General features: G+C 38.9%; 1 protein-coding gene and 1 long non-coding RNA gene across 3 annotated transcripts; both read right to left on the minus strand.

The window, feature by feature from the left end:
* Positions 1-3,272: 3,272 nt before the first annotated feature.
* On the minus strand, positions 3,273-4,022 carry LOC115727772. 2 transcript variants are annotated; one of them, XR_007198439.1, is made up of 3 exons: positions 3,751-4,022; positions 3,393-3,676; positions 3,273-3,326 (listed from the first exon to the last, which is right to left on the minus strand). It is a non-coding gene; the product is annotated as an uncharacterized LOC115727772 (long non-coding RNA). The 2 variants fall into 2 exon arrangements; XR_007198438.1 differs by having other exon boundaries at positions 3,273-3,676.
* Positions 4,023-19,368: 15,346 nt separating this feature from the next.
* LOC115727771 (auxin transporter-like protein 5) lies at positions 19,369-23,131 on the minus strand. The gene is made up of 8 exons (XM_030658045.2): positions 22,815-23,131; positions 22,477-22,662; positions 22,269-22,381; positions 21,884-22,067; positions 21,253-21,350; positions 20,442-20,649; positions 19,990-20,247; positions 19,369-19,872 (listed from the first exon to the last, which is right to left on the minus strand). The coding sequence occupies exons 1-8, from the start codon at positions 22,971-22,973 to the stop codon at positions 19,597-19,599; spliced, it is 1,482 nt and encodes a 493-aa protein (XP_030513905.1). The 5' UTR covers positions 22,974-23,131; the 3' UTR covers positions 19,369-19,596.
* Positions 23,132-25,042: the final 1,911 nt, after the last annotated feature.

The following is a 25,042-nucleotide window of genomic DNA, read 5'->3' on the forward strand; positions in this document are numbered from 1 at the left end:
TGCAATGAAAATATTCGTGGCAAAAGGTTGTCTCTAATTTGCGACAAAATTATTCGTGGTAAATTTCGTTGCTAATTTGTGACGAAATTTTTTGCAGCCAATTTCGTCTCTAATTGTTGGATTTGTCACAAAAGTAGCAACAAAAAAATTTTTGTCGCCAAGTTGAAATCCAAAAATTTAGCAACGGAAAATTGAATTTTCGTCGCTAAATTGAAAATTTGTCGCTAATTTGCCACAAATTTTGTAGTGGAAAATGTCGTTGCTGATTAGCGACGAATAGTTTCATTGGCAATTTCATCGCTAATTAGCGACGAAGGTTTAGTAATGACTTTTGCCACGAAAAAGTTTCGTGGCTAAATTATTTTGCGACGAAAATAGCAACGAAATTTATTTCGTCGGCAATTGCGCGTGGTGAAATTTAGCGACAAAAGGGGTTGCTTTCGTCACTAAATTGCAACAAAAATAGAGATTCGTCGCTAATTTATGGGAAAAATTGTTGCCAATTAGGGCGAATTTTTTCATATCAAAAGTTGAATTTGAAATAATTTAGCAATGAAATTAGTGACGACATATTTTTTTGGGCGACGAATTTTGTATTTATTCTTTAGCGATGAATAGTCTAGCGATGAAATTTTATTAATTTTTTAATCTTCTCTAGCGATGAAGTTTGCGACAACCGGGCACAAGCCGAATTTTTCGATCGTATGAAAAAATAATTTATTTTATTTTTTCGACTTTAAATATAAATAAAAGTGACAATTTGGAAGAGTTGGCATTCTTATCAGATTTCTCCACTAAACCCATCTTCCTATCCTTTAAAACAACTTTGGACCATGTCATAACAGCATTCTCTAATTTGTTCTTTCTATCCGTTGCATTCTCTTTGGATTCGACTGAATTCTCATTTCCACTAGCTTCATTCTTCTCCGTGTCCAATGAGAACTTCAAATTTAGGGACAGATCATGGATATCCCTCAAGGAATCACTTGGCGAATCAGATTCTGAATTTTCAAGACCATCCTCACTTCTTTGCCACTGTGGATGCCTGGGGTTGCAACTTGCTATGCGAGAGAGGTAAGTATTGCAATGCTCTGGCCACGAAAATAGGTGAATATTCTTCAGTCCATTCCGTCGGCACCTAGCCCATAGCCGTGTATCCGCCACCAGCTTTAGAAGAGCATCAGCATAGGGATCAATAAGAAGGCCATTGTCAAGAACCTGCATTTTTTTTCCCTTTCGGTCGGTTTGACAGACTATGGAGATCTATTACCAAGAATGATTTAAGATATGCACAGAAAATTTGTTTAAAAAATACTGATTGATAAGGCATACCCTATGAATATCAACCGAACCTCCATTTTTGTGGCGACCATTGGCAAACCATAAACCGCTGCCTGTTTGACAAAAGAGAGAGGGACTCTTATCATATAACGGCTTGAGAAGATTAACACTTCACGAAGTAACATGCACCTCTATTAAAGTAAGCCCAAATGGTTCGATGAAAGCTGGATTGATGAAAACACCCCGCAAAAGAATCAGATCAATAGTGTCATTCGGTGGAAAATTGAACATGCATGCAAGTGGGCACCGTCGTACGTCCGGACTGTGGCATATAATGTCGACTAAATTGAAATTTATAACAGCACAAAATCGTATCGCAGTAATAGAACTACAGATGTAATGCGGGAAGCAAATAACCCGAATGTTCTCCTTAGAGTGAGGGCACACAGAATAAACGGGGGCCTCAAGACCTTTAAACGTGTGACGTTTTGCACCAATAATTGCATCCCACACCTGCATTTTCAATTAAAAAATAAGAAATAAATATTAAAAGAACAAGAAGCCTCCCTACTTTGGAAACTTCTTCATGTGAGATGATGGAAAACCTTGATTGTTTTGTCCTCACCACATGTTATAACACAGAGTTGCTTATTGGGTTGCGCAAATGGAAGATCATTCACTCCACCAACATGAGCATCAATCAGTACAAAATAATGAGGCTCATTTCTGAGGTTAGAAATAGTGAAAATACAACGAAACTAGCTAAGTCGGTACTAGCAAGTGTAGATAGATTAAGGACTCTATGTACCTCTAGATGCTGCCGCACTTCATTATTTCCATGGAAAGAAAACGACCGCACAATATGCAAAGAGTACGTGACTCCTGTTGAGGAAAGAGAAAAGCACATGAGTAGTGCTCCATTTACCCCCGAAAACACGTCGTCTTTTATTGGTCTATAGTTCCAACTTACCAAATAGCGAACCATCGGGGCCTCACATGATGCGATTTCTGTATACACAAGGGTCTTTAACTAGAACCGCCTGTACTCTTCAACACGAATTCAATTTTCACTTCTCAAATTGAACTACAACTTCTGTGGCTTTTCTTGTCAACTTACTAAAGCATCACATAGACATACGAATGTATGCATGAGACCTTTTAGGAATGACCCCGCATGCAAAAGAATTGAGATTACTTCAAAACAGGGAATTACGTTAAATCAATAACATTCCTATAAAAGGAAGGGAAAAACAAAAAAGGCACACCATACAGAGTGTTTCATAGTTACCCCAAAACATTGTTGTCATCCAACTATTAGACGGACAATATCATCACCATTAGCAACAATCTCATCATTATTGTGTGGCTCATCATTGTGCCCATCACCTATTTGATTAGTGGAAGGTATAGGAGGAACCCGATCTTGATTTAGGTTGAGGTGTCGCAAGAACAATTGCATTTGAGACTCCGGACATTGATGTCGCTCATTGACCACTCTCATTTCCTCATCCTTCTGTGACATTTGTTCTTTGACCACTTTTATTTCTTTGTCCTTCTCTACAAGTAAATGTCTCGGTTGGGTCAATTCTTGGGTCACTTGTTCATCAAGTCGTGTCCTCCTTGAAATAGGCGCATTGGAGGATGAACTTGCTGCAGCCTTTGCTGTGTATACCGTTGACAAGGATTCCATCCCAAATATTTTTCCCCTTTTCATCCCATCCGATGCCTCCACCCATAATGACACATTGTCAATTGCTAGCTTAGACGCAACCCCACCATCACCACCACTAGTCGTACTCCTTAAAGCTCATCATATTTTTTCCTACATCAACAAAATAGATATGAAAATAAAATAACTTCATATATATAACTACCATAAATATTGAAAGCACTTATGGTTTTCATTCCAGTTTCCCTAAAGTCAAAAGTATAACCTTACATACATTAATAGCTTTTGCTCGGTCGCCAATCCATGCCTTATCTTTCTTTTGAAATGTGCGTTCAAATGTAGCTGTAAATGTCGGTTCCGTCCCCAATTCATTTGCCTAGAAAATTGAAACATAAATGAGTAATTAAATTAAATTAACTCACAACATGTTAAACAGACTTACCATTCTTTTTTTATGCTCCCCAATGTTGATAGAACCCCCAGCATATGTCGTAGACCCTTCAACAAAACTAGAAGCTCGATTTTTCTTGTCCTGTTCACTTCTTTGCATATTCTTTTCACTTTCCCAAATTCTCTTTATTTCTGTCCAATCGTCACCAAGTAATGAAATCGGCTTCCATTGACTTCTTTTTGCTTTATTCACACATTTCATATATGATCACCGGCTTTCTTCTTAAAAATTCTTCTAACTTCATCCTCTTCCATTTCATCCCAGCTAAACTTCCGCTGTAATCAATAGAAAAACAACCGATTATTTACATCGAACTCGGTTTGTGAGAAAATAGAAAGACAAAACTTACCTTGAACTTATTCCACCACAAATCCTTTACTTGTTTTGGTGCGCTGCTGTAACTATTCCACGACCCCCTCCAATAGTTATTCACTATTTTATTAAGTTGTCTCACAACGTATGTAGCATCTGTGAATCCGCAAACAAGTTAGAATGATATGGACAATGAAACAGTGAAATGAAAAAGAGATGTAAGTAAATGCATACGGATAATTTGCAACATGGACAATTCAGTTGACATCCATATCTAAAATCCAAACAAAGGGATGACCCTAAATATTACATATATACTAAAAAAAATGAAGTACTCACGAATCTCCATATGGGCATATGATGAATCGGCTATCTTCTTCACCTCCCTCATCATTCGAGTGTTAAATGGAAGGCGGAACTGAAGGAGATTCACTTCGCATGTGTCCAAGTTGTTCCCTAATATGCTCTTGAGGGACGGAGGAAGGGCCAATGTGTCCATGTTGTCCATTAGCATGTAGTTGTTGAGGGTTTAGGGAAGGGGAAGGGGAAGAGGAAACGGATGGGGACGAGGAAGGGGAAAGGGAGGGGGAAGGGGAAGGGGCTAGTCTTTCTTGTGAAACTACGCCATGCATGTGACCTCCACATTTATACCGACAAGTAGGAATGTTAGACAAATAGCAGCAAAAATAAGAACATGTAGCGGGGACACATAATGACGTACATCATGAAGCTTACCATTTTATTTCGAAGAGCAAATGAAACTTGAGAAAATGAAAGAAATTTGCTATCGCCTCCGATAAATAGCAATCTTTGGCACCGAAGGAACCTATTGAAATCTTGTCCACATCCGATTCCACGAAAAACAAAGGGAGCATATACATGACAAATCAAATTACTGGCACACATTCTAAAGCATCACGGATAGAGATTGTCTTCATTTGAACATAAGGAACATCTCAAGAAAACAGCATATCGGGCAATAGAATCCAGAGAGTCCTAAACTAAAGGAAGAAACTCTATTACATTGAAACCCAATTCAGCTGCTAAGGATAGCAATTACGAAATTCAGCAACCGCGCATTGGCGAATATGGATTCTTAGTGTCATATGTTTTGCATAACAGAAATAGAAACAAATGGAGCTGGACCGGACCTTACATATTCCCAGAAAATTACTTGAAACATCTTAAAAATCTTTTCTTCTGTTCTTTTCATAATTCGGAATCCAGACAAGAGAACAAATGAACCCGGAGGCAAGACTACTTGCAAATTCTACCTTCACAAAAATTAATAAATGGCTGAAAAGAATCCAACCAAGCTCTAGATACTAAATAGTCAGCAACAAATTGAAACCATGATGAGCACGATTATACATAAAATTCAAGCCTCAAATTGAAAAAGGAAAAAAAAAAACCATGCCATCAAGATATGAACGACTTGTTCAAAGAACAAAACAAAACCAACATAAACCAATTGAAATCCTACCTTCCCATTAATTTACTCAAGAAACCTCTTTGCAAACAAGAATTGAAGCCGCGAAGAGTTAGGGAAAGAATTGACAGAAAGTTCTTCAAGCAGCAAGTCTTAAGCGACTAAACCTTCTCTGAGACTTTTGACGACCCGTAGTGATTCTTAGTCTAGCCATTCCATTACTTATACCCAAGTCCATTTGTTCCAATAATAAAAGTTGAGTAAGAATAGAGGGCTCAAAGAAGCGGTACCCTAATATCCCTCTTGCTCCGCGACTCTCTTGACGCCGCTCCCTTAGTGCATCTTGCGGTCTTATCTCTTGCCTCCCTCTCTTGCTCTGTCTTTTGGCTGATCGTGTCCGCAATCGTATCCCACCAAGGTAAATACTCAAGATGCCCTCTATGTGTTCGCTTGTTTGTATGGAAAAATGGGGACCAAAGAGAAACAGAGAGATCAAAACGTATTGGGTGTGGGATGCTCCCATGAGGAATCCAATTCATGGTCCAAAACGGATGATTTCTAGTGGTGGAGATTTCTGCACAAAAGTTGGCATATGACTTGGCTATTGGCGGGGACCCTAAGAGAGAAATCCCAAAATGACTGGTAGACAAATCCAGAAACAGATCGAAACATATTGGCGGACGAATCCAAAAACATATATATATATAGAGAGAGAGAGAGAGAGAGAGAGAGAGAGAGAGAGAGAGAGAGAGAGAGAGAGAGAGAGAGAGAATGGGTGTCTACCTTAGAGCTTGTTCGAAGCAAATCACGGCGAAGCCGAATCAAAGATGCAACAACTGTGATGGTACGGAGCTCGAGAGGTGACGACGAAAGACGTGAAATGAAGGTTGAGGGAGCTTCCTTCTCGCGCATGCTTCGAGCTCACGGATTTCGATCTCGGAGGTTTGATTTGGGCGTGGTTTGGGCATGCTCAGAGAGTGAGGTCAAAGCGTGAGGGCATGCTCGGAGAGTGAGATCAGAGAGTGAGGGTGTGCTAATTAAGTTTGCGACGATAGGAGTCCGTTGGTAATTAGCGACGACTTAAAATTTCGTTGCTAATTAGCGACCACATTTGCGATGAAAATATTTTTGTCGCTAATTAGCAACGCGTTTTGTGACAAATAATTTTTGCGACGAACACTTTTCGTCACCAATTAGCAACGACGACCATATTCGTCGCTAATTTTGCGACGAACGAATTTTTTGTCGCTAATTACCAACGCATTTTGCGACGAACTAACAAGTTTCATAAGGTCGGTCACTATTTTCGTGGCTAATTTCGTCGCTAATTTTGCGACGACATTAGCCACGAATTTTTAAGAGGAAGAAAATAAATTTTACGACGAATAATGTTTTGTCGCTAACTAGTGATGAATTTAGCAACGAATATTTTTGCGACGGACTTGTAATTTCACAATTCCATGGACGAAAATAAATTTTGCAACGAATGGATATTTGTCGCCAATTAATGACGAGTTTAGTGACAAATACGTTTGCGACGACATTAGCGACGAACTACCGATTTCGGAACTCCGAAAATCAATTTTTGCAACGAACAATTTTTTGTCGTTAATTAGCCACCAAATTAGCGACGAATAATTTTGCAACAAAAGTAGTGACAAAGTTTTAAGAGTGCGAAAATAAATTTTGCAACGAATAAGTTTTGGTTGCAAACTAGTGACAAATTTAGTGACAAATATGTTTGTGACGAAATTTGCGACGAACTTATGATTTCACAATTCTGCGGCTAAAATCAATTTTGCAACGAATGATTTTTTCTTTCTAATTAGCAGCCAAATTAGCGACAAATAATTTTGTGACGAAAGTAGCGATGAATTTTAACAACAACTATAATAATAACAATAATAATGATAATAGCAACATTAATAATAATAGTAATAATTACACAAAATTAGTAAAAAGTCTCAAAAATCCTCATCTTCATCTTCATCTTCCTCATCATCTTCATCTTCACCTTCGTTTTCTTTTGATTTTCATCTTCATCTTCTTCATGAGCATCATCTTCATCCTCTGTCTCAAAATCAGATTCTTCAACACCTTCTACATTTGATTCGCGAATTTCAGTTGGATCTACATCTATCACTGTTCCACATGGATATTGTAAAATCAGAATATTATATTCCTCAGTTTTAACCATGTTATAAACTTCCTCTTGTTGATACGCTGTATCCTACCAGTGCTCCTCGATTTTTCTTCGTGCTTTGGTTTGACATACAACCTACTAATCAGCTTTGTCACATTTCAAACTAGGATATGATGCATAATATACTTGAATTGCTTGTTGTGCCAAGACAAATGGTTCATATTTCATATACATTTTCTTGTGATTTACTTCAACCAAATTAAACTTTGTATGTACCTTCATTTCCTCGACGGGGTCGAATCACATGCACTTAAATAACACAACCCGCATTAATGGACCAGGGTACTCTATCTCTATGATTTATCTAACAAACCATAAAAATCATCGTTTGCACTACCACCATTGGATGATCGAACACACACACCATTATTCATTGTGGCTTTTCTCATTCCGTACTCTCAAGTGTGAAAATTATACCCATTTATGAAATATACCGGCCAAGTTCGTACCCTTGGTTGTGAACCCCATGACAGATGATATAACAATCTTTGCTCTTCAACTTGATCATGATTACTGTGAACCTAAAGTCACACACGCAAAATCAATAATATATTTTTTAATTAATGATGTATAAAATATTAATAACTTACTTTTCGCCTATAGGTAACAACTTACATATGTTTTGAACCATGCTGCAAATTCTTCATCGCACAAATTGTCAAACTCATTTGGTGGTAGTCCATACATTGAAGTTTGGAAAATCCTATTAACAAATATCACGATGAAATTAGTAAATGTTTGACACACAATAAATATATTTGCAAAAGTACACTTACTCGAAGTATGGCTCTACTTCTAGACAGTTCAGCAAAATATATGTATGGGCTGCCCGCCATTCTTCGTCTATTAAGTAACAAAACTTACATGCACCGTTTGGTCGACCAAGATAATTGAAAATAGAGAATGATTTGAAATTAGGATCAATGGGGCCCTCATCATTTCTTCTTGCTCTCTGCCTCTCGCACCGCATGTGCGGCTCAAAATAATATGATGCAAATGTTGTCACTTCTTCCACAATATATGCATTACAAATTAAAGCTTCAACACATGCCTTATTCTTCATTTTTTTCTTCAAATGATATAAGAACCTAATTGCAATAGGAAAAAGTTTATCAGAACATAATAAGTAATAAAGTAATTTCAAATTTATTAAAAAGGATATTTTACCTCTCAAATGGATACATCCAGCGAAATTAGATGGTACACGCAACTTTGGCCTCATAAGGCAAGTGAACGAAGAGATGCTCCATTGAATCAAAGAACAATGGAGGAAATATCCTTTTTAAATTGTAAAGAATGATTAGATTATCTCTCTCTAGTTTCTCCATGTGTAATGTTTTTAACACTGTTGAGCAAATATCATGAAGGAAATTACTTAACTCTGTGATGGCGCCTTATACAAAGTTTGGTAGAAGTTCCTTGAAAGCTATTGGAATTAGTCTTTCTATAAAAATGTGATAATCATGGCTCTTCAAACCCGACAACTTGCATTCATTCAAATCAACACATCTCCCGATATTCGAAGCGTATCCATCAAGAAATCCCACAGATTTCAACCATTGACAAACAACCCGTTTATGCTCCCCGTCCAATGTGTAAACTGCTTTTGGTTTTGGTCTCCTGTTGCTTGCATCCACATCTAGTGCTGGCCGATCACAAATATCCCTCATATCTTTTCTTGTATTCAAGTTGTCTTTTGTTTTTCCAATGACATCCATCACAGTACTTATGAAAACATTCTTTTCTATGTTCATGACGTTAAGATTATGATACATAAAATGAGTTTTTCAATATGGTAGATCCCAAAATTTACTACATTTAGTCCATTTATATGTGCTTCCGTACGCAATAGTTGTGTCATGGGAGTTTTCAACAACAATCGGAAAGTCATACACTCGCTCCCAAATTTGATCACCAATCAACTTCAATGGTGGGGGTGTTCTTTCAATCCTATTCTTGATGAACTCTTTTTTATTCTTTAGGAATGTATGATTTATTCGCAAAAATTGTCTGTAATGATCAAAATAGTTAGCCTTCTTACCGTGTTTTAATCTGAATGATTTTGGTCTCTCCATACATATTGGATATCCTAAGATCTCAATTGTACTCTATCCAAATAATATTTCATAAGCTAAAAAATCATTTATCGTCCAAAAAAGAGCAGCCTTCATTACAAATGTTTTATTAGTAGAAACATCGTACGTAAGAACACATTTATCCCATAACCGACGTAACTCTGCAATCAATGGTTACATATAAACATCTATAAACTTTTTCGGATTTTGCGGGCTAAGCACGATCAATGTCAAAAACATATAAGGTGTCTTCATGCACATACTAGGTGGAAGATCGTATGGAGTTAAGATAATTGGCCAACATGAATAACTTTTTCCCGATTTCCCAAATGAGGCAAATCCATCAGCACAGAGATCTAACCTAATGTTTCGAGGCTCCATCGCAAACTCAGGATATATTCTATCAAAATGTTTCCATGCATCTGCATATGAAGGATGACACATCAAACCCTCATTTGTTTCATGATTTGCATGCCAAGTCATGTGTGCAGCAATGGTTTAAGACACATAAAACCTTTGCAATCTAGGGATTAAGGGCAGATAAAACATTTGTTTGCATGGTCTACGCTTCTGATTATAACCTTGTATTCTGCTAATCTTGTACCTGGGTTGGCTCTGTAATTTGCAAGATTCTGCATTTTCATCATCCCCCCAATATAACATACAACCCCTACTACATATATCAATCCTTATAACTGGAAGCCCTAAGTTATCCACTAACTTCTTCATGTCGTAAAAATCACTTGGTGTGATGTTATCGCGAGGCATTGCTTTCCGCATTACATCAACAAAAGAGTTGGAGCAATTCTCGGAGACATTATGCTCTGCCTTGATATTTAACAGATCTTGATGATACCGATAACTTAGGATGGCTGTCGCAACCTACCCATAAAGGTTTATCTACTACTTTCAACGCTTTCCAAAACCGATTGGATGGAAAATTTTCACTATACACGTTGTCATCAACACCTATTACTCCTACCTCTTGGAATTGTGATGCGTAGCTAGTACTCACTTGTTCAAGTGTATGAGCAAAATTAATACTTGTATGGTTCGATTCTGAAATGAAATTCTGACCACCAGTATCAATGACCATCCTCTGGTATGGGTTCAATTGGTTATAATAGCTACAATGTTCCCCAATTGAAAATTGGTCACTTCTTCGATATTCTTTGTCGGATATAAATGGTTCACCATGGCAATTTCAATTATACTAGTTCGGAGTAAACCCAAATTTGCAAAGATGTTCTCTAACTTTATCACACACATGAAATTTACCATTACTTTACTTTTTACACGGACACCTTAACTTATTTCCATCCATGAACTCAAATTTACTACTAGCAAAGTCCAAAAACTGTTCCAACTCGGTGCGAAACTCATCGGTCAATCCTTGACGTCCGGGTAAATTCTTATTATACATCTAAGCCCTGTCTCTTTGCATTGTGTCTGTATAAAAATTAACAAATCTCATAGCATATTAAAAATATCATATGTATCGTTTAATATTCTTAATTAAAATCATGAAATTCTAACAATCAAAATTTTGTCTGGGACGAAACAATTACTTTGACTGAAATTGGGAAAAATGAAGAAATTACCATGTCAAGAAGACTTACCTAAGTATTTAACGAAAATCTTTGTAGTAGGAAGTGGTCAATTTGATGAGAATTACAACGTTCACTTGGATTGCGAGACCTTCAAATGGAAACGTACCAAAAACAGAAGAAGAAAAATTACTTAAGAATTGTAATGTTTGAAATCAGCGATATTAGCGCCGAAATTTAGTGATGAATATAAATTTTGCGACGGATATTAACGACGGTAATTGTCATCGCCAAATTTTGTGACGAATTTCCTTTTTGTTGCTAATTAGCGACGAATTTAGCGATGAAAGACACAGTCGTCACTAATTAGAGATGAATTTAGCGACAAAATTTTTTACAACGAACATTTTCCGTCGCTAATTAGCGATGACCACGTCTTTCATCGCTAATTGAACAGTCGAATGAATTAACTAGTAAATATCGGGACTCGAACCCCGCTTATCACTTCGTAAAGGAGAGCTTTGATCAAGATTCTCTTGGTCTGTTGCTCATGGACGTCATAGAGCTCTTGGAAGAAACAAAAAGATTCCATCTCTTTTAATCTTTTTTGTTATCATTTTTGCGCTTTTTTTTTATGTGCATTAGCTTTTTCCTTTCAAAGAGATCGTAATTTTTTTTTTTTTTGCATGGCAAATCTCGCGCAGACTTTAGGATTTGCCATGTAGATATAAAATTGAAAGGGTACACTACTTTATATTGAGGGCTTTCATTGTAATATAGTTGAGTAAGTTCGTGAATTATTGCAAGCACGCGCTTTGCACATGCTGAGAAACGATCAACATAAGAAAAAAAAATCACCTAATAAAGTTAATGATGAATATTAATCCTATCAATCTATACACTTCGAGAGTATAATCGTAGAAAGTCCAATGAAAGGGTAGTCTAGATAAAAATCGAAGGATGGAATATTTGGTTTAAGTCTCTTGTTTGATAATACGATACCTACGCGGAAATTGATATCGACGTTGTTTTCATAACCCATTGAATTCAAAGAAAAAATTTAGCCATGCATTGAATCTTGCAAAGCTATCACGAATTAAGTGTGCTGCAGAGAGAGAACCAACAGTCAAGCGACGAAAATTTTGTTTTCGTGCGTAATTAGCGATGAATTTACCGATGAAACAATAACTTTGAAATTGAAAAAATGAAAAAATTACCATGTCAAGAAGACTTACCCAAATAGAAAGTTGTCAATTTGACGAGAATTGCAACGTTCGCTTGGATTGTGAGACCTTCAAATGGACACGTACCTAAAAAAAAGAAAAATTAATTAAGATTCATGAAGCTTATGGGAATTGATATAAGAAAATGGTAAAATAAACAATAATTACCATAAGACACAAATAAGAATAGAGAAGACAGAAGACAAACGAGAGAAGAGAGCAAAGTGAAGAGAAGAGTGTGGAGAGAGAACGTAAAGGGATTTTAAAGGGCGAAATTTTACTCATCCACGAAATTAGCGACAAACTATTGAAATTAGCGACGAAAAGCTGTTGGTGGATTTAGTGACGAGCACGATTGTTGCTACTTAGCGACGAATTTAGAGACGAATAATTTTGCGACTGAATTAGCGACGAACTATTGAAATTAGCGACGAAAAGTTGTTAGTGGATTTAGTAACGGCATTAGCAACGAACAATTTTGCGACGAAATACTTTTTGTCGCTAATTAGCGATGAATTTAGCAACGAATAATTGACAGAATTAGCTACGAACCTTTAATTTCACAATTCAGCGGATAAAATTGAATTTGCGACGAATGATTTTTTGTCGCTAATTAGTGATGAATTTAGCGACAAATATTTTTGCGATGAAATTAGCGACGAACATTTAATTTCACAATTCCGCGGACGAAATTCAATTTTGCGACGAAAGACTTTTTGTCGCTAATTAGCGACGAATTTAAGGACAAATATTTTTGCGATGAAATTAACGACGAACATCTAATTTCACAATTCCGCGGATGAAATTCAATTTTGTGACGAAGGACTTTTTGTCGGTAATTAGCGACGAATTTAGCAACAAATATTTTTGCGATGAAATTAGTGACAAATTTTTAATTATGTTTTGTCACTAATTAGTGACGAATTTATCGACAAATAATGCTGTGACGAAATTAGTGACGAACTTTAATTTAGTCGATGAATTTGCGACAAGAGTGCGGAGAGAGAGAAGGTAACGGGATATTTATAGTTACGTAATTGAATGTTTTTTTTATTTACATCATATTAGCGACAAACAATACTTTTTGTCCCTAAATTAAATTAGCGACGAACAAATACTTTTCTTCACTAAATTAGCGATGAACAAATACTTTTTGTCGCTAAATTAGCGACGCAAAAAAAAAATCGTCGCGAATGTTAATATTTTCTTTTTTATTTTCATTTATATCAAAATAGCGACGAATAACACATTTCGTAGCTAAATTGAAATATTTTATATTTTATTTTTATTCATAGTGTTAATTTTGCGACGAAATAGGTTTTCGTCGCTAAATGATTGCAACAAATTTGCAACGAAATATGGTTTTTGTCGCTAATTTCCGACGAAGAATATTGCTCGTCGCTAATGTTTTTTATTTTATATTTATTTTCTTTTATATCATAGTAGTAATGAAATACAAATTTCATCGCTACCGTAGCGATGAAAAAGCTAATTCGTAGCTAAATTGAACATTTTCTTTTTTATTTTTATTTCCATCATATTAACGATGAATAATACATTTCGTGGCTAAATTAGCAACGCAAAAATAATGATTCGTCCCTAATTTTAATATTTTCTTTGTTATTTTTATTCATAGCGGTAATTTAGCAATGAACGGTGATTTTCGTCGCTAAATTTTGGCAAAAGAATTTGTGACGAAAAAGGACGTTCGTCGCTAATTGGCGACGTAGGCCATTTTCGCCAAAAAGGAGATAGCGACGAATAATATTTTCATGGCCGTTTTCGTTGCTAATTTGCGACGAAGTTTTTTTGTGGCTATTTTTGTCGTAAATTAGAGACAAAATATATTTCGTGGCTATTTTCGTCATAAATTAGCTACGAAATATTTTTCGTGGGTATTTTCGTCGTAAATTAGTGACAAATTATTTTTTCGTTGCTATAGTCGTCACTAATTAGCGACGAATTATTTCGTCGCTAATTAGTCGCAAATAGCGACGAATCTCTTCTTGTTATAGTGTAGAGAATAAAAAAGCCAGGAGGTGCAGACCAAAACCGCCTAGTTGGTGCTGTGCATGGAGGCCTCGGAGGAAGGAAATGAAGAAGCGCCGTTGAAACTGTTCGAACAAACGAGCAGAGCAAGAAGAAAAGTCAAAGAAGGAGAAGGGAGAAAAAAAAAAAGAGGGACATCAAATGGGCCCCACATTTGAGTTAGTGTAGCACAAACATGCGAAAGGTAAAAAAAAAAAAAATAATAAGTAAAGGATAAGATGGTTAGAATACCATAAAAGGGAGTGTGGAAGCCAAATGAGGAATGGAAAAAACACAACTCTTTAATCCAACTTAGGAAAACTCATATCCAAACCGAGGTGAGACCGTAGAGTGAGTGAGTGGGAGATAGAGTGATGGCGAGAAAAAATGAACAGAGAGTCATAGAGGTAAGTTAAGTCTAATTAAGTTATTTATCTATTTATGAACTATATTATGTTTAAGCTCATTTATAACTCATTTATTAAATATAACTAACCGATATAATAACTTAGTCCATCACGTATGGATTAAGAAATGAGTTTTATAATCTACTTTGATAAGTCTACCCATCTCTCACGACGAGACATTTGATAACCCACAAGGGAATGTTGCGAAAATTTTGGAGAACCGCCAAAAAGATCACGAATGTTTGAGGCATATAGGTACTGTCCGTAAGGATGATTTTTGCCCTCGAGGCAACCAAGAAGGTAAGTCGTGGTTATACTCCAAGATTTAGCGGACTTTCGCCATTCGATGATTTCCGGTTTCGAGTGCACTACTACGCCGACGGAATCGTCCGATGTCGGACTCCTAGAGTTGAAGACGATGACCCTTTTTTTTTTTTTTTTTGACGATTAGATGACCTTACTCGTTCGAAGTTTGTGTCCTCATAAGTTGATGATGAGATAGGAGTGGGCTTTTAATCATTTCTCGGGCTCTCTCTCACTCTCCCTCTCTCTCAAGGTAGATGTGAAGGTGATGCTCCTGGCCCATGTTTCATGCCCCATGGACCCTCTCGAAGCCCTAAGGATGGGCTTTTCCTGGGCTCTCTCTCTCTCTCTCTCTCTCTCTCTCTCTCTCTCTCTCTCTCTCTCTCTCTCTCTCTCTCTCTCGTTTTATGAACAAAGGTCTAGGGGGAAGAATGATAGATATGATAGATTTAGGCTCTATTTATTTTCCAGAAAGTGAATGATTGAAAAAATATATATTTTTTAAAGATGACCGTTTGTATTGCTTGAATAATTAATCAATGAAAATAATTTTCATTATCAAGAACAATTTATGTCCGATGATTTCCGTGAATGATGGCAATATTTTTTTTGTTCCTTCATTTTTGTAAGCAATGAAGCGGCAATTTTAGGAAGATGTTTTTCAAAACGTCTATTTTCTGCAAAACAACGGACCCTTGGTCGATAGCCCATTGAATTGTGGTGTTGAACTGCTGATATGTATAACCTATTATGAATGAGCTGCATGAATTATATATCCTTTACATACTAGGTGGTTTGAGCAGAAAGACTACGATCGAGAATTTACATCCGTGGTCCAGTGGTCGATGGTCGTATTCAACACCTAACTGTTGAGACACACATAAGTGTTGTGTTAGAGAAGCCTCGCAACGAAAAATTGACGCGGTGTGGAGCGATTTTAACATAATTGGAAATGTAGATATGTCTCGATTGTCTCCCTGGTGGAGATATTGGTCCCCCGTATTGATTTTTGGAGAATTCTGGCCAGGGGATAATAGACTGAAATCGACTTCAACTGAAAAGACGAAGACCTTTCTCAGTTTCTCTGCCCCCAAGCATTGCATGCGCTTGTGAAGAGATTGGTGCTTTTCCAAACACTACACACCCATTTTATCTCCATGAATGAAGAACATATCAATTGCAGATCCCAAAGAAAGAATCATGAGATTCCAAACGAAAGCAGCCAAAATAAAACATTGCCTTCACCACCAAAAGTGGAAGCAAAGACAAGCCTGTGTCCTCAAAGCCCTTCCAAACCATTTGCGTCTTCCATCTCTCTCTTTGCTTCTTTAATTATTAGGGTTTCGTCTGACCCTGTAAATCCCCCAAACATCTTTTTTTCCTTTGCTGAGAAAAGGGTCTGAAAAGAGAAGATGTAAAGCGAAAGGTGGCCTTGAGTCCCCTCCTTCACTTCGCTCTCTCGCTGCATATGCAGTGACTTTGGTCCATGACTGATCGTTTTCAAGAGCAAAGTTGCCCTAAGAGATTGGAGGGAATCACGAGGGACAGAGCCCTTCGAGATGTTAAGACTTGATGATCAGTGGAGCTGCAGCATCTTTGTCCAGCGATCTTTGTAAAATTCAAAGCAAATGCTTTAACTCCGAGTTCTCTCCAGAGAATGACCTGATCAATGGGATTATCTCGACTGTGTAGGTTAACAATATGGTGATTGATGTCATTTTCGGCGTCGCCGGAGGGAGTACCCATGTCGAAGTTAAAATGGATTAAGTGTAGCCATTTGCAGCGAGTGATTACGATTCCTTCCTTTCGTTTTACTACGATTGCAGCCATGGCAATAAATGCTCTCGCCAAATCGACGAATCATCATCTCGCTCTTAACACGTTTATTTCGCTACATAATTGAACTCCGATGGTATTGGAACGTCACTTTGTCAACATATCCACGAGGTAGAGAAGAGGTGCAGCTGAGACAAATTTCTAAAACTGTCTATCATGCACCTGGCAAGTTCACAGCACTTGAATTAAAGTCGGATTTCTACTCAACATGCTTTCTGAACGCAAATTGCGAGAATTCCATGAAAAATCAGCTCTCTCTCTCTATATATATAGCAATAATGCCATGATCAAAACATATGGTTTACCTTTTGTAGACTAAGTGATAAGCTAGAAACCATCTTAAAGGCTCAACAAGATTGGCATATTATAACCAAGCTTGTTAGGGGTGAGCATCGGTTTCGATTCAACTCGGGAAGCGATATGAACCAACTCGTTCTCAAGTGAACCGGGTAAGTTCATCGACAAAAGCCCTACGATTCTCACATTTTGACCTTCTGAACCGCTGGTTCTTCTTGGGGACCGTTCCTCGGGCAGAATCAACTCTCCATCTCAGGTGACTTAGAAAAGCTTGAAGTGCTTTAGCTATTTTGCAAAGGATGCTAATTTACACATTATTCCAATTTATCTTAAAGAACGAACAGAAAACTTGCAACTCTCCAGATCTATCTTGGAATCGGTTGGTTCAGTTCCAGACTGGTTCCAAAGGATCACGATTCAGATCCGTGTTCCGAAAATCTAGAACCATTCCTGATTGGGTAGTGTTTATATTCTTAATTGAAAATCGACTTGCATTAAAATCGATCACCCCTAAGGTCAATGACCTAATGGTAACACATCTCTTGGAGGTGGGGACTTACATCAAAATTTCAGCACCGTTCTTGAACAATTTAATTCTTTTCTACATCAGCACACACACATGCAAAGGATTTTTAGGATCGCGAGCCCCTTGTTCGATTCCCGTTACAATCAATTAGTGGGTTTTCCCTACGAGCGCTTCACGAGCTTTAACCATTCTTTTTTATCGACCCCCTGTCGAGTTTGCATAAGTTAAGCTATGTTGGTCTTGATTACCCTTTAAGTGAAAAAAGAGAGGGTTAATCAAGAAGTAAAATGCGAAACAAATTGTTCTGAAATTGTCATTTCATTAGATGTTTTTCTTTTCGAGAGAAAAGTACCAAAATAGTTCTAGATCTATCGCATTGGGTCCAATTATATCATAAACATTTTAATTGTATCAATTTAGTCATAAATCCTTTTTTCCATTGGTACTAATTGAGTCCAGCCAACCAATTTTGATCAGAAATCATTGTCGTGGACCCCGGCCGTTCTACGTGGACATTTCTTAATAATATTTTGAACTTTTTATGATTTTTTGTTCTTTTCTTCTATGTTCTTTGCTCTCTTTCTTTTTTTTTTTTTTTTTTTGCTGAGGGCCGGCAATGGTCTTCGACCGAACCTCGTTTGCATAGGACAAGGGCATGGCGGCCCCCGCCAACCAAAGTGAGGGTGCGTGGCCCCTCACCAACATCGAGGGAGGGCATTGCTGCCTCGCCAACGAGGGCTTTGCGGCCCCGGCCCTCTTCCATGGCCAGCGAGGGTGTCTTGGCCCTCTCCGACGGTTGGTGAGGGTTGGTCAGCAGTCCTTGCCGTCCCTCAACCCAAAGAAAACGACAAAAAAAAAAGAAGAAGAAAGGAAAATAGCCAAACGATTTATAAAAATATTTAAAATATTATTAAAAAGTGTCAACATCAACGCGGGCCATGCCACGTAGGACAAGCGGTATCCAAATCAGCGATTTCCTGTCGAAATTAGCCTCGTGAACTCAATTGGTACAGATGTCATAGATTTACAAATAAATTGGTTCAATTAAACATTTTAGGATTAAATCGGTACTAATATAATATATTTATGAATTTTTTTTTTACACTTTCCATTCTTCTGTTTTTTTTTACGGATAAGGTATGCCACTTCCATTGCAAACATCGCCCCAAACATTGATTGCTTTGTCCAATAGCTTCCAACGTTCCGTGATTCTCTTCACTGACATCCGGACTAGTTTCACGCGATTCTTAACTTGGAATGAATTGCGTAGAATCTCTTCGCAGTCTCTCTAATCCCTCTGCTTTCTGGTTGCCGCTCTGAATCCAACATTGCTGATCAAAGTTAATTCTCTCACGGATCAGAAAAAAGGACAAAAAGAAGGAAACTCATGTGACAAAACGTACTATTAAACCGGCAGAGATTGTCGTGGTCACCGCACGGAGATAGTGCTGGGGACGCCAAACCTAGACGTGCATCACATTTTGGAAAAAATTGAAGTTACTGGAGAGAAATTTTTTGACATGTACTCATCACTGACGATGATGCAAGATTCGGTGATCGGCCGCCGTATGAGCTTAGATGCTAGAACAGCTTCGTTTTTGGGGGATGGGCCGATCTTGGCAAGTAGTAGCAAGTTGATGTTATCTACTCTTTTGTCATATGAAATGAAGATTTTCGTTCCAACTGAAAAACCAAAAAACTGGCAGAGATGGGCAGTTGAGAGCCAATTGAGCACATCATCATCTCATATCAAAAGATAGCTAAACATACAGATGGATCAAAACTATAAGCTAAATTTCAGAAAATAGAAGTGGTGTTGAGGTAAAATGGGAAAATGGAAATAGACAATTTGGGGGCGATTGTGCATTTCAGTTCGGTTCCTGTCTCCTCTGCCTACTAGGAAAATCCCCAAGCTTTTCTTTAGGAGTAGCATTTGAAGCTTTTCTTTGGCATGACTTTTGAGATTTTTCGCGAATTTCCGAGAGCTAATTGCGGGAAAAGAAGAGAATTCAAGGGTTGTGAAGGCCGTGGCGAGGGTGTTGGAGCGGCGCAGATGCGGTGACGTTGAGGAGTGGGTGGGGCGACAGCGGGGGAAGCGTCGGAGGAGGGCATTGGTAACACTTGGTGAAGAGCCCGAACGTGTCGATCTGGTGGATGAAATTGGTCAAGCTTGCCCACCCGCCGAACCCGAACCCGACCACGAGCACCCACCCGACCACGAACATGTTGATCGCGTAGGCCCCGACCCATCTGCCCACGAATTTCGGGGGTTGATCCACCGCGTTCTGCACCACACGACAACGAAGACTCCGTTGTTAAAGGAAAATTGTTTCATGGAAATTTTCTGTGACTCTAGGGAAGTTTGACGAGAGAAATCAGGGCAAAATTCAGTGGGTTTTTACCTCCCTAGCAGCTGAGGATCTGAAGGTGAAGATGTGGGCGAGGGCGGGGATGATGTAGACCGTGAAGCTGACGAGGAGGGATCCGACGGTGGAGTTGATGGGGCCGAAGAACGGGAAGATGATGGCCAGGAACCAGATCGGGACCACCACCGGCAGCCTCGCCGCCGCGCGCTTGCACATGCTCTTGCACTCGTGCAGCCCTATCGCTTTCTCCCACACAAAGTAGAGCGGCGTGCAGGCGAACCCGAACGTGATGAACTGCGAAGGATACAAAACGGTCGATATCATTGCTTGATTGTCCGTCCGAGTTAAGAGAAAGATCAAATGTATGCATCTTTTTTTTTATCGATTCGAGCGGATATTGGAAACTTATATCACACCTAAACTTGACAATAGTGTGTGAACTTAAGAATTATAGAGGTTAAACTAAGTTGATCGACAACGAAGCTTACTTGGTGAATAAGCATCAGAACGACTGCCATGTCGCGGAACGGCGACCTCGGGAGGAGCGAGAAGGCGTTGGCGTGGTTGAGGAGCATGTCTCCGAACGCCCAGTAGACCGCCGTCGCCGACGGAAGGGTCAGGGTCAGCACGTACAAAGTCGCCAGCAAATATATGGCCTTGAACTTCTGGGGCTTCCACATCGCATGCATAATTTCCCTGCACCCAAAAAAAAAAAAAAGTCAAATTAATATTCAAAATCGTTTTTTTTCTAGATGGTAAATATTTCATTTTTGGGTCCTTCAACTTTTTATTATTTGTTTTTCTGGCACAACATTAAATGCCAGCTTCCAACCCGTACAGATTCTTTCATGAGAACAGATCCCTTCTGGGCATGCCCTCATGATAAAAGCAAAAGCAGCATGAAAAAAGATGGCTTGACTTTTTACTGCCTAAAGGAAAAATCCAAAAAAGAAAAAAAAATTTACCAAGAAGGACCAAAATTTCATCTTTTTCTGTCATTTTCACCCCCTTCTTTTACCCCCCATCCAATAGGAAAAAGAAAGAAAGAAAGGAAATAGACAAGAAATAAGATTCTTGATGGCGATTGGTGCATGGATCGCAAGGAGGGGGGTGGGGGGTCAGATCATGTCCTTTTCAGACCGGCTTTTAAGATAAAATGTTTTCAAGCAAATTATTAACAATGCAACACGGTAGGACATGAACGTGGGGGAGATTTGTAAATAGCGTAAAGGACAGGGACTGGAAAATAAATAGGGAAAAATCCCTCGAGACAGACAGCCAGACAGGGCTTTAGCTTACACAGTGACAGCGTGTCCCCCAAATGTGTAGAGAATGTTTGTGGCCCCGGTGAAATACAGGACCATCTTGGTCGGACCCGAGTGCTTGACCCCTTCCACCTATTAAAGAAAAGTCTCACGTCGATTAATAATACTAATCATAACAATAATAATAATTAATTAGTCACTTTGACTTGTGGAAACAGTTGTATTATGCAATTTACTCAAATACAGACATATAGCCCTTGGAAAATTTCGAAAAAAAAAAAATCGCGAACATGCTTCGAATCTAAGGTTCTCGCGAGTCGCGAGATCTGCCGCGCCCCTCGCGTCTATCCTGGCTGAACCACTCGCATCGCACCCAACCCTACGTGTGTCGATTGTGTGACCAGCTCTGTCCGCCACATGTACAACGACCAGAGGCATGCATGTTCGCATTGGAGAATAACTAGCTAACGAAACAGTATTTTTATTAACAATCATTTATGCTTAAATTTTTTTCGTAAACGATGATTTTTTTTATTTACCCATTTTTTTGTAAATGAAGAATGTGATATTTTTAGAAAATATTTTTTAATCATTGATTTTTTTTTTTTGGGGGGGGGAAACGAATCAAAAAATGATAGTGACAAAGGATGCTGACTGCGTTTTACCTGGCCGTGGAGGAGGGAGGCGATGGTGAGGTACCAGGCGGTGTAGGTGGTCATGAGGAGGCCGAGGAAGGACCAGATGCGGTAGTTGTGGAAGGAAGGGACGAAGACGGTGGTGGCGCAGCAAGCTCCGAAGATGTACGTCCACGTCCTCTTGTCCAGGTTGTCGTTTATGTAGTATATGTTGCTGCATTTTTTTTTTTTTAAACACAAGAATTACAGACATATACAGATCATTCTGATTCTCCCTTTCTCTCTCTTTAATGGGTATTTGCTTGAACATAATAAAGATTTGAGGGAGGATGGAGATAAAACAAGGAGTTGCAGAGAGAGAGAGAGAGAGAGAGAGAGAGAGAGCAGAGCAGAGCAGAGAGGACAAAGGAGAGACCTTGCGCAGGCTATGAGTTGAATGACAGATCCAAACAGGAGAAAAGTGCAGTTGAACGCCAGACCCACGTTCCTCCAGTGCTTCCCCAGCAGCCCATCCAGAACTTCAAACCACTGGAACAGCACGAAGAGGACATGAAAAACAGGGGCATGGAGAAGCAGGAGGAAGAAGAAGACATGGGTACTTCTCTGGGATGGGGTTGATTTACCTGAATGACATGGTTTCTGAAATCGGCCTTCTCTCGCTCTTTCCGGGTTCTGTACTCGACGTAAAGGGCGCTGATGAGGTACGCGGTCCAGCTCCCCAGCAAACCATAGAAGAGCTGGAAGAGGATGCCCGAGAGTAAACCGAGCTGGGAGAAGGAGTAGGGCAGAGTGAGCAGGACCTGAGCCACCTGAGACACAACACAGCAATGGAACAGTTGATACCCGAGATGGCGATGAAATCTCTGACCAAGCAGCAATCTTTACTATGAATCTCGCAGATACCCATCTCAGGGGAAGGGGGTAAGAAGTGAGGAATGAGATCTGGCTTTTGGGAACGAACCTGATTCGAAGCGCAGCTGAACCAAGCGTCGTAGACGGAACCGCCGTGCCAGAAGAGGCTGGACATCTTGCTCTTGACGCTCTTGGGCTTCCCTTGTTCCGTCTCCATCTCCACGTAGTTCCCCACTATCACTGTCTCCACCACCTTGTCGCTCGCCATCTCTCTCTCGCTCTCTCTCTACTGTGACTTCCTTCAGAGTTGTGGCGACTGTTCTTGGGGAGTGAAACTAAACAGCAAGCATTGCTCGAGTCCGAGAGGCAAAGGGGGAGTTTTCAAGAGAAAAGAGGAATGGAGTTTGAAGAAAAGATTGGGGTTGGTGGTGTCGATATATAGGTGGATCGATTGGGACAGGATTTCGCAAAGGCTGAGAAAAGGCTGGGCCTCTCTTTGAAAGTTATGTTGGAGAGAGAGACGGAGAGATGTTTTGCGAAGTGAGTAAAAATATAAAGCAAATTTCTTATTTTCATTTTCTTAATTATAATATGCTTGTTTGGAAAAAAATAAAAAAATATTGCATTGCTTACGACCATTCCAATTTACAAATACAAATAAGAAGACGCGATGGACAAAGATTAAAGGTCATTTCTTTACCCATATATATGATGGGCGGGATTATTACACAGAATTAGTTATATCCAATAATGAATGATAAATGAGCTTAAACTTAATATGAGTATTAACTAGGTCGTTAATAAATTTACTACTTACTTAAACTCAATCCACCTTTATGGCTCTCTCTTCATTCTCTCTTACTCTCATTCGATCTTGCGCTCTCTCACTCCGCGCTCTTGTCTCAATTTGGGTATAAGTGTTTCTAGATTTGATTAAATATCGAAGTGTTTTAGGAACACGGGTTGTGTCGAGTATGTGCTGGACATGAGTCGAGTTGGGTATTGATTACTGAATTTGCATTTCAATTAACTGGGTTTATTTGGATCGGATCATTTATGATCCGATATCGACCACCCATTTGATGAGTCTATGTGCCGTGGTCTTAAATACCCTCGTGCACACATACAATCCGACCGGGGGGACCGAAGCCCTTGATCTAATCGGTCGGCCAAAATCTTGACCCTAAGTCGAATTAGCAAAGTATTTTCATAACTCGAGATTCAATTCATATAAAAAGCAACTATTTTTCATTGAAGAGCAAAGAATGATGGTGGGTTAGAAATGTTGAGGTTTGACGAGTTCAAGTGTGGTCTTCGATGCCTTGGTTGCGATGGAGGACTTTTGGAGTTTAGCTCATGATTAAAATAACAACTGTGCATTTGGTGGAATTTCTCTCTTTCTTAATTGGTTTTCTTAGGGAGCGTGAGCGGCTCCTCCGCACGAGCGGGTCTCCGCGCCTCCCGAGCTCGAAGTCGTCCCGCTTTTTGCTTAATTAATTTCTTTGTAACTTGTCTTAATTTATACACGTTAATTATCAGCAATCCATTTTTATCCAATATGAGGAAGGAAAAAAAGAACGTATTTTACCTCGAAAAGGGCAAAAAAAAAATAAACGAACGGAATTAGTCTCGGATAAGAGTATAATACCACGACTCGATTTCACTATAAGAGAAATCACCCGGTCCGTTAAACATGGCTTTGTGCACTTGATACTGCAGACACCTCTCGAATTTTACGTGTGAGAGTGCTTCGAAGCACGGTCGACAAATGCCCGACCGTAAGAAATTAACAATCATTCATCCTCATTTGCGGGGCTTACTAGGGGTTAACTTGGGGGGAAGGTAGAAGAAGCTTTGGGTTTACAATAAAAAATTCACCATAGGTCATAAGAATTTGGGGTAATTTCCGAGACTAAGGTTAAAATAGGGCGAGGAATACGATGGTAAGAGAAAGAGACAATTTGGCAGAAAAAAAAAAAACAAAACAAAACCCTTTTTGTGTTTTAGAAAAACAAGGTTCTAGGAAATAACAAAAAATAAAAAGAAGAGAGAGAAAGAGGGAGAATATGTAAGAACGAGAAGGAACAAGTGAAAGGAATTATAACAAGGTAGACCGCATGATTGCAGCCAAACGGGCGTGGTCGCTTTACAAGAAGATGAAAGCTGCTTTTCTCACATGCCAATGCTCTTGCTTGAATTCCATAAATAATTATAATAATAGCAATTGCAATTATAAGACTTATAATAATATTTATATTTTCTCTAGATATATATCTATGTATGTGTGTATATATATAGATTTAATAAGGAGTGTATAGGTGAAGAATCAATATAAGG

The sequence above is a fragment of the Rhodamnia argentea genome, chromosome 5, assembly GCF_020921035.1.
Source record: "Rhodamnia argentea isolate NSW1041297 chromosome 5, ASM2092103v1, whole genome shotgun sequence".
In the NCBI taxonomy this organism is placed as follows: Eukaryota; Viridiplantae; Streptophyta; class Magnoliopsida; order Myrtales; family Myrtaceae; genus Rhodamnia; species Rhodamnia argentea.

Bases quoted from the DNA above. Each gene is read 5' to 3' on its own strand.
- LOC115727771 (XM_030658045.2), bottom strand. From the start codon at position 22,973: ATGGCGAGCGACAAGGTGGTGGAGACAGTGATAGTGGGGAACTACGTG. The intron at 21,351-21,883 runs GTAAAACGCAGT...TTTCTTTAATAG, and splicing joins CCTCCCTCCTCCACGGCCAG to GTGGAAGGGGTCAAGCACTC. The intron at 20,650-21,252 runs GTAAGCTAAAGC...TTTTGGGTGCAG, and splicing joins GGGGGACACGCTGTCACTGT to GGAAATTATGCATGCGATGT.